Genomic DNA, 13131 nt, shown 5'->3' with positions numbered 1-13131 from the left:
GGTTCAGAGGGATATCCTATGGTGTCCTAGATAGCGGTGGATGCCTATTTGTGGATACCTGAAATTAGCACTTGGCATTTAGAGTGAGCAAGTTCAATAAAGCATTTACTTTCAGGATAATTTAGGGTTAGTCTAAACACTGACTGTTCAGACTGATGTCCACTGACAGGAATGGGAACTTAGACTGTGGTACACAGTGGGGTCATCTTTGTATAAACCAGACCTCAAAGTGTTTCACCCCAGTGTCACTGGATATGGGACATGTAATTTAGTATGTGTGAAATCCATCCATAGAAGGTGAAATTAGAATTTGATTTCAGGTTAAGTGGACAAAAAGGCATAAGTTAAAGCAAACTTCTAGCAACAAGACCTCAGGTATGCCCCTTCCATTCATCTGATAAAGCAAGCTCTCTTCACTTCTTTCTTTTGCTTACATCCTCTGACAGATATTTCTTTCCAACAACAGCAAAGCTGCCAATTAGTGGGATCTGTTTGATTCTCAATTTTAAAATTATTCAGCGAAAGAACAGATTTCATCAGTATTTCCTCCATGGAACAGTTTGTTTCCTTTCAAATCAGTCATGTACTTTCACTCATGTGTGTTTGAGTCAACAGGGCTTCTCTGCAATTCCTGTTGAAGAGGATCAGTTGGTTTGTTATTGCTATGTTTGTCATTTAGTCAGCCTCCAAGGAGCCAAGCAATTTCCTGTAAAAGTGAAAACACAAAGAATTATGTGTTCTAATTAAGGACATCGTAAGTTGTAGAAAGAAATATCAGGCAGCAAGGCTGAAGGGATGGGATTGCTGGATTTACTGTGGCCATGACAGTGTTCATATTGATAAGCAGTGAATACAAGGGTAAAGAGGTTTTTTGAAAAAATGTTATACTGTTTGGTCTTGTGAACTCTTAAGCAGCTAGGTTTTGTATTTAAGAGGGCATGCCCATTCTCATACCCCTGTGGTATGGGAAAGAAAATGATTTGTAGAAAATACCAGGCCAGTGCTTGTTTTTCTGTTTGTCTCTTCAATGGAAAATGTTTTTGTCAGTCTCATATTTTGTATTGCTTCTAGTTCTATGGGGGGAAAATTATGCACATACCAGTGATGACTGCTTTTTTAGGAGGCAAGAGAAAAGTTGGAAAGAGGAAAAAAGTTAGGAAAATGAGATTAGAAGAAGAGTTTAGAGAAGAAAAAAGGTAAAAAAATACATGATGTGTGTGGATAAATTGGACTGCCATTGGAGAGGGAGTTGCTGGAGGATGGGCATATGTCAATGCATTTGTGATGAGGTGTAAGAATAGTAACAGATCTTAAAATTCCCCATGGAAGACATTGGTAAGTCCTTGCTGCTCCTTCCAAGAAGACTGGTTGCACTTCTGCTTTTGAAGGGCATTTGGCCCCATTTTTAATCAAGTGCCTGATATCTGTTCACTATATGGGACTTGGGCCATGAGGAGATTCTGATATGTCTAATGGATGACTAAGGAAGGTTTCTGGCATTTATTGCTCAGGTCAGCAGAAGCTCCAACAGTTGCAGTGATCTTGAAATTGAATCTTCCTGCAAACAACCCAAATATCAATAAGCTCTCTGAGGCCGGAGAATGACTGTCAAAGAGATTTCAGGTGTTCATACTTAAGAACTGGCCTTGGCTGACTCCTGGAACTACTGTCAGCTGAGAGATGAAGAGGACTGAGATCCACAATGTGAGCAGAATTTCCCAGCCTCAGTTTAGGGCACAGGAAAGGCATCTTGAGGCATGCACAACAAATATTCTCTTTGACAGGTTCTGCCTGGGTAAGTAATGGAACTGCTTGCAGCATTGCCTTCCTGATTTACCTAATCCTTAAGAAATCCAAACTAGTCTGTCTTTCCATATGGGCATTTGTTTTGTTTCATCAATTCCAGGGCCCAGCCTGTGGCATGCATAGCTGTTTTCCCTACCCATACAGATCACTAATCAAAACAACACATCTGCTGTACACCTTCCTTCTGTGTTTCTTTTTGTTATAGAGCAGATACTTTGTGAATGTCTGCCAGTCTTGTGTGCTCCCTTGATCACCTGCGGGGCTGGCCAACAGCATTAATCACACAAAAGTTCTTGGGATAGGCATGACCCTAATGAAATTGTGTGGGAGAGAGACCCAAGATGGTGCAGCTGTGTGACAGTGCTCTCACTATGTGATATGTTTACGATCTGGTGCTAACCCCGTGCCAGCTTTACTTTCCTCCTGCCTAGCAAATCTGTGCTGCCTGTCCCCGGTGTCTGTGGGCTACTCTGGAGTCATAGGGAAGGGTTATGAGCTTAGGGTAGGAAGCAATACCCAGTGGGGCCACCTACGGAAAAGAGATAGATTAAATTTATTTTTGTTGTAATAATTCAACAGGTCCATGACAGGAACATGCTTTTTTTATAGGGGGATGTATTTCTTTTGCCAGCTGGCCCTTATATGTTTGCATACCAGTTCTCATCAGGTTTGTGGCTATTAGCTTTCTGCTGCTGTACTTGCTAAGAGCCTCAAGAATAGCCAATAAAACAAGCATCTTATTCTACTGTTTTTACAACAGTGTCAGATCTCAGCTAGGACAAGAATATACTTCTGTAATAACAACAAATATGTGGAGTCTGAAAAGAAGTAAAGCAACTAAATGAATTTAATTACTTGGCCTATGCTATTCTATAATCTACTCTGTTACTAGTAAAGAATTGTAGCTGTGGCTTTAATCATGTAACAGTCAGCCAGCATTTTCACTGTGTTTTATAGCTTATCTGTATAATTAAGTTCTAGTATGAAGAGTGCACACAGAAGAAGCAGCTTTCCTAGTAAATATTGGGAAAAAAAACCAAACCCAAACCTCTGACTTTTAACTGTGAGGATGCTTTAGGAACAAAGAAACAAACACTGTATTTAATAAATCCTGTTTTTAATGCACCTGTCAAAACAGAGAGGAAAAAACCATGGTAAATGGTTAATCTAAACTGAACTTGTATTTGCTGATGGCTTTAAAGAGGAGATAACATCATGCAAATGATGCACTGTCAACATATTATCTTTTTAGTTCTGAAACTTAGCAGGTGTTTTTAACATGCATTTCAGTGCATTTCAACCCACAGTTTAAATTCGTTTCCCTCTAGATCTGCTTGAGTATAAAATGGCTTGGTTTTTAATGTTAAAAATATTTCAGTTTAAATTTCCAGAAATGTTAAATAATTTGTCATTTTTCCATTCTAAATGTTCAGGGTGGGTTGCTTTGAGAATATCTGTATTACAGAGGATGGGATCATTTAATTTTTTAAATATGAAAACCTTTTCAGGACAACTGGAACAATAGTAGTGGGTGGGATATTGCACCTGCAGCAGTGTGCACATCACAAATGAAGCTGTAATATGTGTTGAGACCATCACAAGAGTGTTAAGTATCAAGCAATAAAAACATCTTCCAGTGAAATCGATGGAAATTTTTCCAAGATTTCACCAGGGGCCAGGATTTGACCTAGTCTTCCTTGTTTCTTTCGAATACTCAACATCTACTTTGACTTTCATAGCCATCCTTTTCTAAATGCATAGGTTATAAAACTGAGTGTTAAAGGTTCTCTCTCTTTCTTTAGCAATCTCAGGGCATAGTGTGTAAGCCATGGGAGAGTACCAATCTTTGCTTCAGTCTTTTCATCCAATAGATCAAATGGGAAACACGCAATAAATGGGATAGATCTGCTTTCTGTGACATGCATCAAGGCATGTAGTAGCAGTAACTCAACTGAAATCATCCATGCTCCAAAGTCAACACTGAAAAAACGGAAAAAATGCACTTTCAATGCTCATTACTTTCATGGTTTTGCAGCTTAGAGCAGGTTGCTATACCTGATTGAGCAAAAGGTACTAGATACTAGGCTTTATTTTGGTCAAAATCCCTTAGTCCTTGACGTGCTCAGAAGTCTGCCTAAGAATCTATGAAAGCTTTCTAAGCACCTCCTGCTGTGAAGCAATCTCTGCAACTGTTAAGACACCTTTCCAACCTACAAAGTCTGGAAAATTGCCCAGATGTAAAAGCTAGAAGAGGACCAGTTTGTAGCAATGAAGCTTGCCTGCTCCATATCACAGATAAGCTCTTTGTGTTCCAGCAGTCCACACCAGTCAGGAAGATGGATGATCCCAGAACAGGATGCAATATGGAATTCTTCTAACTCACTGAGGTGCTCTGTCAGAGAGAAAACCTGCAAGGCTGACAGAGAGGACCTGTTATCAGTACTACCTGAATATTGTGCTGTAGAAACTGCTGATAAATGGCATGAGGTGACTATCATTCTCTTTTTTTTTTTCATGTGTAAGAGAATTCAGGCTCCTGCTAGAAACAGACTGCCACTATGAAAATCTAGGAAGAAGTCAGAAGGTTTCTATGCAGATGGAAAGTCTCCTGCATACTTTCAGGATTAATATACATTCATGTTCCAAAGTAATGTGTTTCCTGCTAAAAAGAAAAGCACTCGGATGAAGACTCTGCAAGTACAAATGTTCTGAGCTTATAATGTCATTTATGAAAGAAATGAACAACGTGCTCAGAACAAAGCACAGCACTTCAGTTGCATTTCATCCCTAGCTTTGTGCCTCATTAAACAACCAGGAGCTCCCAAGGTGACTCAATCACTCTTGAAATGTTTGTAACGGATCTGACAGTTGATGGGCAATTTAGAAACAAAATTACCTTTTTCTCACAGACAATAGTCTTAATTGTTCCTTGCCTCATGTTTGAAGTGTATAAAATATAGTCTATTTGATCTTGAACGAAGTAAAAAAATTAACTAACATAACCATATCATAACCCTCCTTGTAACATCAGAGGATGCTATAAAAGGAAGGATAAAGAAGAGGACACATTCTCATTCATCATTTGTTTCCTTTACTTTCAATTGAGTATTACTCACTCAGTTCAACCAGTAGGGTATTCACACGCTGAATTCCTCACCTCACCAGGTGTTCATGTTAGCCTGAGTGTTCCATTTACCACCCTTACAGGTGGCCAAGGCCTGTCTCTACTCCAGGAAGTCTTTATTTGTTCAAATGTACTTCTAGCTATTAGTAAACCTTTTGCTCAGCCACACATTGTAACTCTTAAATCTTTATTGTGTGTGTGTTCAATCTCATGTTACACTTCAGAACTCTGAGCCAAAGACAAGTAAATAACTTGGAAGCCATAGATGGGAAGAGAGGGAGCAAGAAGTCATAGTTGAGTAAAACACTTGAAAGGCCTCATTATATGTCAGTGAGGCTGCTGTATTAGGTATCAATTGTCATTGTCAACTGATCTGTTTGACTGTTGTACTTTGAGAGATTGCAGTTGACAGGACAGTATCTACCATCAGTTTGTGTGACAGAGGTGCTTAATTTTTTTGATCTAGAGGTGTTGACTTGCTTTGGTGGATCTTAAACCTCCTTCTCACATGTGGTCTGCAGCTGTTCATATGTCTCAGGTCTATGTTTTACCCATTGCTGTGGTTAGAGGGCTAACATGTGAATTCAACTGAGAACATGTAGTGGCTTCCATACCCATCTACATGGCCTTACAGCAAACATCCTAGACAGAGGTAAAGTGGTGCTGTTTTTTGGTGTTTTCAATGGTACCATTCCAGAGGTGTTAGCATTGGAAATCTCTTCAAGCCAGAATTTCAAGGAAGTGAAGCTTTGAGGTTTTTTAAAGTGAGAGCAGGTATCCAGCCTTAGGCCAGCCTTTACACTGGATCATCACAAACAGACACAGAAAAAAGTACTTGTGGCAAAGCCTGCAGCTGCCCCTCAGGAAAAAAAGCAGTTTGTGTAGCATTTCAATTACTGCATAGCCACTTTAAAAGGAAAAATGTTCTTTTTTTAGTTCGCCTTTTTTTTCTTTTTCTTTTGATCTTTGGAGTCTGCTACAAAAATTACTGGTATTAAGATTTGAATTTTTGAAAGAGGAGATGTGATCTGAACATGACATTAGGATGCAGAGATTCTTTCTAAGTTGGTTTCCCAAGCTGCCTGACACATATCAACTGCTGAGCCTGCCTCACCTCTTCTATTATAAAATGTTGATGTTGTTTACGTACTTCAAAAGGACTGGTTAATTAACAACAGCTTGTAGAGTAATTTCAAGATGGAAAAACATGGCAATTACTGCAAACAGTAAAGGCACTGCAAGCTAATTTTCATTGATGATAATGTTGATTAACAAATACAGAGCTCTAATAAACACTGTTACTGCTTTTGAGTGCAGGAGCAGGTGAAGAGTTGCCATGAGACCTGATGCAGCTGAGTGTGCTCAGTTCAACACTACTGGTGTCTCTTTATTATTATGATAATTGTGTTCATTGATTACTAGGAGTAGATTTACCAAAGTGAGGGGCTGACACTCTTAACTCTGACTGATGGTGTAAGTGCTCTGTGTTATCTCAAGGGAGCAAGCACATAGTGACAGTCTCACTCCTTCTCCTTCTTACGGTCACCTTGCAATGGGCTCTCTCCCAGGTGGATGGCAATACAAAACCAATAGAGGGGTGTAAGGCACCATACAAACAGAATTCTCTTTAGCATTAGGAGTAATTTATGAGCATTGCTCCTTACTTAGTTCTCAATTCTAATCACCAGCACCCTGAATTCGTTTAACCTTCTCTTCTTGAAGAGATGGCAGGTTTCCTGGTGGGTTTCTTTTGATGTTGAGGCATTTTGCAATGACTTAGGGCTATACTAAGGATCTTCTATCTAGTAGTTCAAGAATTTTAGGAGACTTCTGTTTTTCATCTGTCCCTACCCATTTGTTTTACTCTGTTTTGTTATATCCAGCTCCAGTAAATGATCCACTGGGTAATGACAATTGTCAAATTAATGTCAAAGTAATATTTTCTATTTCCTTGAAACAGATAAAACTCTCATTTAAGAGGGATAAATATAGGTGCAAACTTCATCTCATTATTTTCAAACTCTGTCTTGTGAGTTAATATGATATTGGTTACTTGTTGCCTTAGCAACACAATTAAAAACATATTTTGAAAAGGAAAGGACACTTTGCTTTCTCTTGAGTAATGAGCTGAACAGCCCTTCTCTGCAATGTTCTTATTTTCAGTGAAATATTTACTTTCTTTAAAATAAGAAAATTATGTTTTGTGCATTTCCCTTGATCAACATAATTGCTGAAAAATGTGTACCTTTCACATAATTTGGTTTTCAGGTGATCAGCTGAGAAGAGTTGTCATTCCAGTCCTTTGCATGGTTCTGTTAATGTAGTCATGGAGCTATGGCCTAATGTGAAAGGTGTATATGTTATAGGAGGCTTGGTCAGAAAGCACAGTTCTGCCTCCTTTCAGCTGTGTGCCAGATCAATATCTTGCTGTTTGAAGATCTAGGCCATGAGATTTGAACTGCAGAGTCTGATGGTGCTGGACTGTTTGTGATGGATGTGCTACAGTACCAAGATACAGGGAAACATGGCTTGGCTCCATAACTCCATAGATAGTTGCAATAGCAGAGGGCTGTGTTTTGTCTTTTTACGAATGTGATGATAAATCAGAAGATCTCTGAAGTCATCTATGCACTGTAGAATGCTTTTATGTGTTTTAATAATTCTCTTTTTACCTGAACACCAAAGCTGTATGATCAAGCATTACACTCTGGGAATTATTTGCAGCTGCAAGCAAGTACCTTAATTTTCTTGTAAGGTCAGTAAAAAACCCAGACCCTTTCAGACAGCAGTTCAGAAGTAGTATTTCTCTTAGTGCTCCAAGGACTGGCCTCTCTCTCTCTCCATCGTCTAAATACAAAGCATACGAATATGATCTTGCTAATAAAAAGCATTTCAGTTAGATAGCTGAAGTGATGCATAGGATGGTTGTGTGGGACCATTGCAAATTGCTGTGGTGAAATGCCATTGTCTATCTACAGGGTGGAAATTGCCATAGTGAAATGCCCTTGTGTCTTTACAAGGCAGATACGGAAAAAATAGCACTTGATTTCGCAGATCTGCACCCTGAGCATATTCAGAAACAAGTCTGCTATATAGATAACTTGATGGGAGTGTACTGGCTTACTCCTCTTGTCACTGCACAGCCAAGTAGGCAGAGAGTAGCCTGCTTTTGTCTCTGTACCGTCAAAACCACTTACAAAGTCCAAATCAGTTAGAATGTGTAACACAACAGAAAGATGCCAGTGTGAGTATAATTTGAGTATGATGTGCTCTATTAAATAACTGCCGGGTTTTGATTATTAAAGCCTTTAATCCTGCTAAATGGTGCATGTAAAGCAGAGGACCAGATTAATTTTAGATCCCAGTTGAGATTGGAAGGCTGAACTGAGCAGATCTGATGAAGAGCCAATATACATAGACAATCATGATGTCATTTTAACAGGATCACTACGCAAATGAATAGTTCTTTTCCTTAAATAGATGCCCAGAGCTCATCACCAGGAACAAATCTTGTTTCATTTTTCATACTGTGTACCAAAGTCGTGAATGCATGCTTTAAAAGAGAACCTCTACAAATAAATTCACAACATTAGCACAATATGTGATTAAAAGGATAAGTAATAAGGTTTGGGAATAATGTGAACAGTTTAACATTTCCCTGAGTATTAGTTAAGAACTTAAAATGTGAGGTGTGTTAGAGTTAATGAAAGCCATCCTACATGAAATAAGGACACAATGTAAGGGCTTTGTGCCTTTTTATCAAGCACAATAAAAGCAGAAAATACATGCCACCCATTGACTGATCTCACATCACAATATTTTGATTACTATTAATAGTCATATGCCTCAATAATCTTGAGGACTCTGGTACATTAGTCCTGCTCTCACTGCTTTCAGTGGCAGAACTAAGCCTCCTGTAGGTTTCAGTAAGTACAAATTGTTGCCTTAAATGACAAACATAGAAACAAGAATATGTTGTTATTTACTGAGCTATGTTATTACAGTGTCAAAGTCCCTTGGTCCTTAGTCAGATAAATTTCTTAGTCAAATAATTTTGTCAGTCAAATAAAATCCCCATTAATTGTAATTAGTGCTCCATGAGAAACAAAGTTTTGGTATTCCATGTTTAAAAATAAAGGATTTGTATTCTGAGGAAGGGGAGAAAGCGGTTGCTTTTTGTATGCAACATCCCTGCACTCACCTATAAAGTGAGAGTTACAGCTAAGCCTCTGAGCCTGCAGCTTGCAGCTGGAAGGGGGTGCTTGGTGGGTGTGAAGCTCTCTGCTAGCAGATACAAAAAGGTTTATTGTCTCAACATTTATCTTTTTACATTTTTGGCTGATGCTGGTAGCTCCTCTCTATCTGTTATGTTTTATACATATTATCCTTAACAGCAGAAGTCGATTGCTGCTTTCAATGCTCTGCTGACTTCTTTTCTCATCCCCTTGGTACTTTTTCAGACCTGCATCTCCCAGTTGTCACTCCAGAGTGTTCTGGCCAGCCTGGACCGTCGAGGGCCAGTGCCGCAAGCACTGTGTCCCAGGGCAGCGAAAGCACTGACAGGTCACGTCTGCAGCACTGGTGGAAGCAGAGCACGAGCACAAAGTTGTAAGCTAATGATACCCCACCTTCAGAAACTGCCAGTGCTTCATCATGCAGCTAGCTGGGAGTCAGGGATGCAGGATGTAGAAAAAAATAGGAGACCACAGCAGATGGAGCACTTGGATGTATTGCATCTCATACTTGCATAATGTTTGTTACTGTACTAGCAAAGTTTGCATGTGTTTTGAGTGTAAACATCTAAGTCTTTATGTTGAGGGCATTGAAGCACCTAGACAGATAAATACAGACCCAGAGATGCCCCTGAATGTTTAGGTCTCATGGTGGCTGAGCTGTTTCCTGCTCCCATCCCCGGCTTGCCCCTACCACAGGCACACATATGTAATCCTTTGCACAGAGATCCTCCCTTAAGTGTAAAATTAAGAAGTACTCAACAGCTCTGTCCAAGTGCTGTTTCCTACATTACAGTATTTCAGAAATTTTATGCTCTGATGATCTGCCATTCTGCAGAGAGGAGAAAAAGGTCTCTTTAAGATAGATGTTATTAGACCTCCTTAACAGATAGCAAAATTGAGGTCTGGAAAGGCCATGTATTGCCAAAAATTACACAGAAATGGGAGGAGAGCCCTTTGTCTTATACCAGTAATCAATCTTATAGGCTCATAATTTGTATAGTCATCTTCTCATTGCATTTGCTATGAGGTAGATTGATACTCAAAAAGTTTAACAGGCAGATTAATAGCCACATTTGTGAACATGCTCAAGTATAGCTCAGATTTCCCAAATTAATGAGTTTTTAAATAACAAATTTCTTTTCCTTGGGTTTGGGTTGGTTTTTTTTCTGTCCTGTTTCTATGGCTGATTCTTTTTTTGTGTGTGCTATGGGAGCTGTAGGCCAGTTTTTAGACAGCCATGTCACTTCCTAGACAAAATTAGCTTGCATAATTCTTAGGTTTAACTGATTTATTGTGGGTTATTCCTAGGTATCCTAGTATTTCATAATATTTGGAATTACTGTATATGGCTTTCATTAGGGAAACTATGCAGCACCACATGTTTCTGTTCTTTTATTACACTGAAGAAAGTGCTAATGGTAGTGCAGTCTTTCCATAGGGTTGGGTGTGTTGTTTTGTTCTGAATTCACTACAAATCAGTGTTAAATCTGGGTACCTTGGCTATGCACTTCTGTTATTTAAACTACTTGTATTTCTTTAATGTTTAATTTAATCTTAATTTAATCTTTCACTCTGAATGTCCTGAGTTTGCAACAATTGCAATATTTCCATAATGCATTTACCCATATGTACTCTCAAACATCACTCTCTCCTAATCTAGTTGCTTTACATGTTTGGAAATTAAGATTTAAAAATGCTGAAAGCAATAAAATGACTTTATGTAAAGCTTTGTTCCTGCTTGGTTTAATCTACCGTGTTGCTTAACTTGGGAGAAAAATGGCTAATTTCCTATTTCCACTAATTTCACTATTTCACTATTTTCTTATAGCTCATTTGCAAAAGCACTGCATTAATGCTATGTATTTTTATTACTTTCCAGGAATCAAGTATCACTTTCACCAGATCACAAGGACATCCTTAAAGCTCAAGACCTTTCTGTCATCATCAAAGCATATGTGCTTGTGACATCCTTAACACCTCTGCGAGCATTTATTCATTCAACCACCACTGTCTGGCATCCACCCAAGAAGAAGCATTTTACCATAAAGGTAAAATATTTTATTTCCTAATTTTTCTATCTTTCAGGCAAAGTACATAGACAGAAAACCAGAGAATCTCTTTGTTCTCTTTTACCCCTTCCTTATTAGCAGTCCACAGCCTATGATGAATATTCTCCTAATGGACTGCTTTCATTTTTCAGAATGAGTGTGATTTGCTTCATGAAGCAGGGAAGTGTTGCCCTGTGCAGTGGGGACCTGGGATTTGCATGCCTCAGAGCCCATTTTAACTGGTGACATTTGACAGCAGTTGCAAGGTTGGAGTTTTCTCTAAAGCACAGCAGTGTGGGTGCTGCCATGCAGTAACAGCTTTTGCTGGGATATTGACAGTGTTGTAAAACAGGAAAGTAAATATTTAGAATGGTTTGTTTAGATTTCTTTTTTAGGTGCAGTAAAACAGACTAGAGGAGGGTCAGGGCACTTCTAAATAAGGGGAAGGAAGTATGCCATGGAGGGGGTGGGCCCCCCATGGTCTTGGTTTTATGAAGAAGGATGGTCACATGTGCCTTAGCTGGACTAATTCTGGACATCTCCATGTGCCTGGAGAGACACCTCTCTCTCTCCACATCTCATTGGCTCAGCAGTCCCATGGATTTGCAAATATGCCTTTCCATTCCTTTCTTCTTTCAGCAAGGAACTGTGCTTGCAGCACAGCTGCTCTTTGTGAAGGAGCTTCATTTGTGCAGCTTCTTCTTCCCTTTTGAAGGACTGAGGTCACAAAGTAGCAGTGATTTCTTGGGGTCATATAGATCAGCTCCTGCAGCAGCCATCAGAGGATAGATGTGTTTTGCCCACGTAGCCTTGTTGGGGGAGTGTTGTGGTGTCACTGTCAGGACTCTTGATGATGCCAGCCATTTGGTATGTTCTACAATTTTAGCTCTCCGGAAATGAAGCACCTAGTCTAAGCTTATTATCTAATTCTAGTCTAAGCTCATGATCTAATTCTAGTTATTGAATAAACAGACACCTCTAGAAAACAAATCATCAAACCCAATTTAGACACTAGTTTTGGAATGAGTCAGGTTTCCTGGTAAAAGTGTCTGCTTCTTTTCATGGGCTATGACATTCTTAGACAGCATGCCAAAGTCTGAATTGCCAAAATTAGGTGAGTTGAACCTACTTCTCTCTTTCCCCCCTCAGAAGCCATGGAAGCCCATGGAGATAAATTATTTTGCTATCTGTTTTCCTTTATTTACATTTATGAAGACTAATGGTCACTTGCTTTCAGACCTTGGGATTCAGTTTTGGTTTATGTTTATTAAAATAGCACGATGTCCAGCAACATTGCTATCACAGCTGAAGTAGGGACTACTTTAAAGGCTAGTAGTCATCAGTAATTGTGATATGTCTCTGTAAAACAATTCCCACTGAGGGAAGTCTGCTGAACAGGGTGCCAGCCACCATTTACAGAGCACTTTGGCAGCTGAAGAAGCTATAAAAATGATACATAGAAGCAGCAGAACATCTACAGTAGTTCCAATCTGTTTACTGCTGCTGTGGTGTTATTTCTTTCACAGCTTTAGGCAAACTCATCAAAATGGTGAGAAATAAACAAAGAATAGGCACTTTTGTAGTGATGCATAGAGTGAAATGCAAATTAATGTAATTATGGAAAATGGGGTGTATAAGGCTGTCTCTCAGCACAGCATGCCCCGTGAAGAACATGGAAGGGGTCAGGGAGTTTCCAGATGTGAGACACTGGGAATTCATAGAGTGGCCAGAAAGCACTACTGACTGCTGGGAAAATCGTAGAGACTTCTGTGCTGGATGCAGAGGCAACAGACAGATCATCCATCAGAAAACGATGTTCGGGAGAAGGTGTCAATTCAACCACTGATATCCTTTGGGATGAGATTGCATCAAGTTTCTCATAAACTTCATTGAGCCATCACTTGCCGGTGCTACATAC

At 39.4% G+C, this 13131-nt stretch overlaps 1 protein-coding gene across 1 annotated transcript in view; it reads left to right on the top strand.

Annotated features, from left to right (window-relative positions):
* The window catches only part of LOC103811845 (cadherin-like and PC-esterase domain-containing protein 1), a gene marked incomplete at its 3' end in the record, with an annotated part of 46368 nt that extends 35155 nt beyond the window's left edge, over positions 1–11213 (top strand). Inside the window, exons 5-6 of the mRNA XM_009084842.1 lie at positions 9391–9538; positions 11045–11213. Coding sequence (XP_009083090.1) covers positions 9391–9538; positions 11045–11213 — 317 coding nt within the window. The remainder of the gene's footprint in view (positions 1–9390; positions 9539–11044) is intronic.
* Positions 11214–13131: the final 1918 nt, after the last annotated feature.

Source organism: Acanthisitta chloris, unplaced genomic scaffold, assembly GCF_000695815.1.
Source record: "Acanthisitta chloris isolate BGI_N310 unplaced genomic scaffold, ASM69581v1 scaffold14791, whole genome shotgun sequence".
Taxonomy (NCBI): Eukaryota; Metazoa; Chordata; class Aves; order Passeriformes; family Acanthisittidae; genus Acanthisitta; species Acanthisitta chloris.
This window is presented reverse-complemented; position numbering and strand designations above follow the sequence as displayed.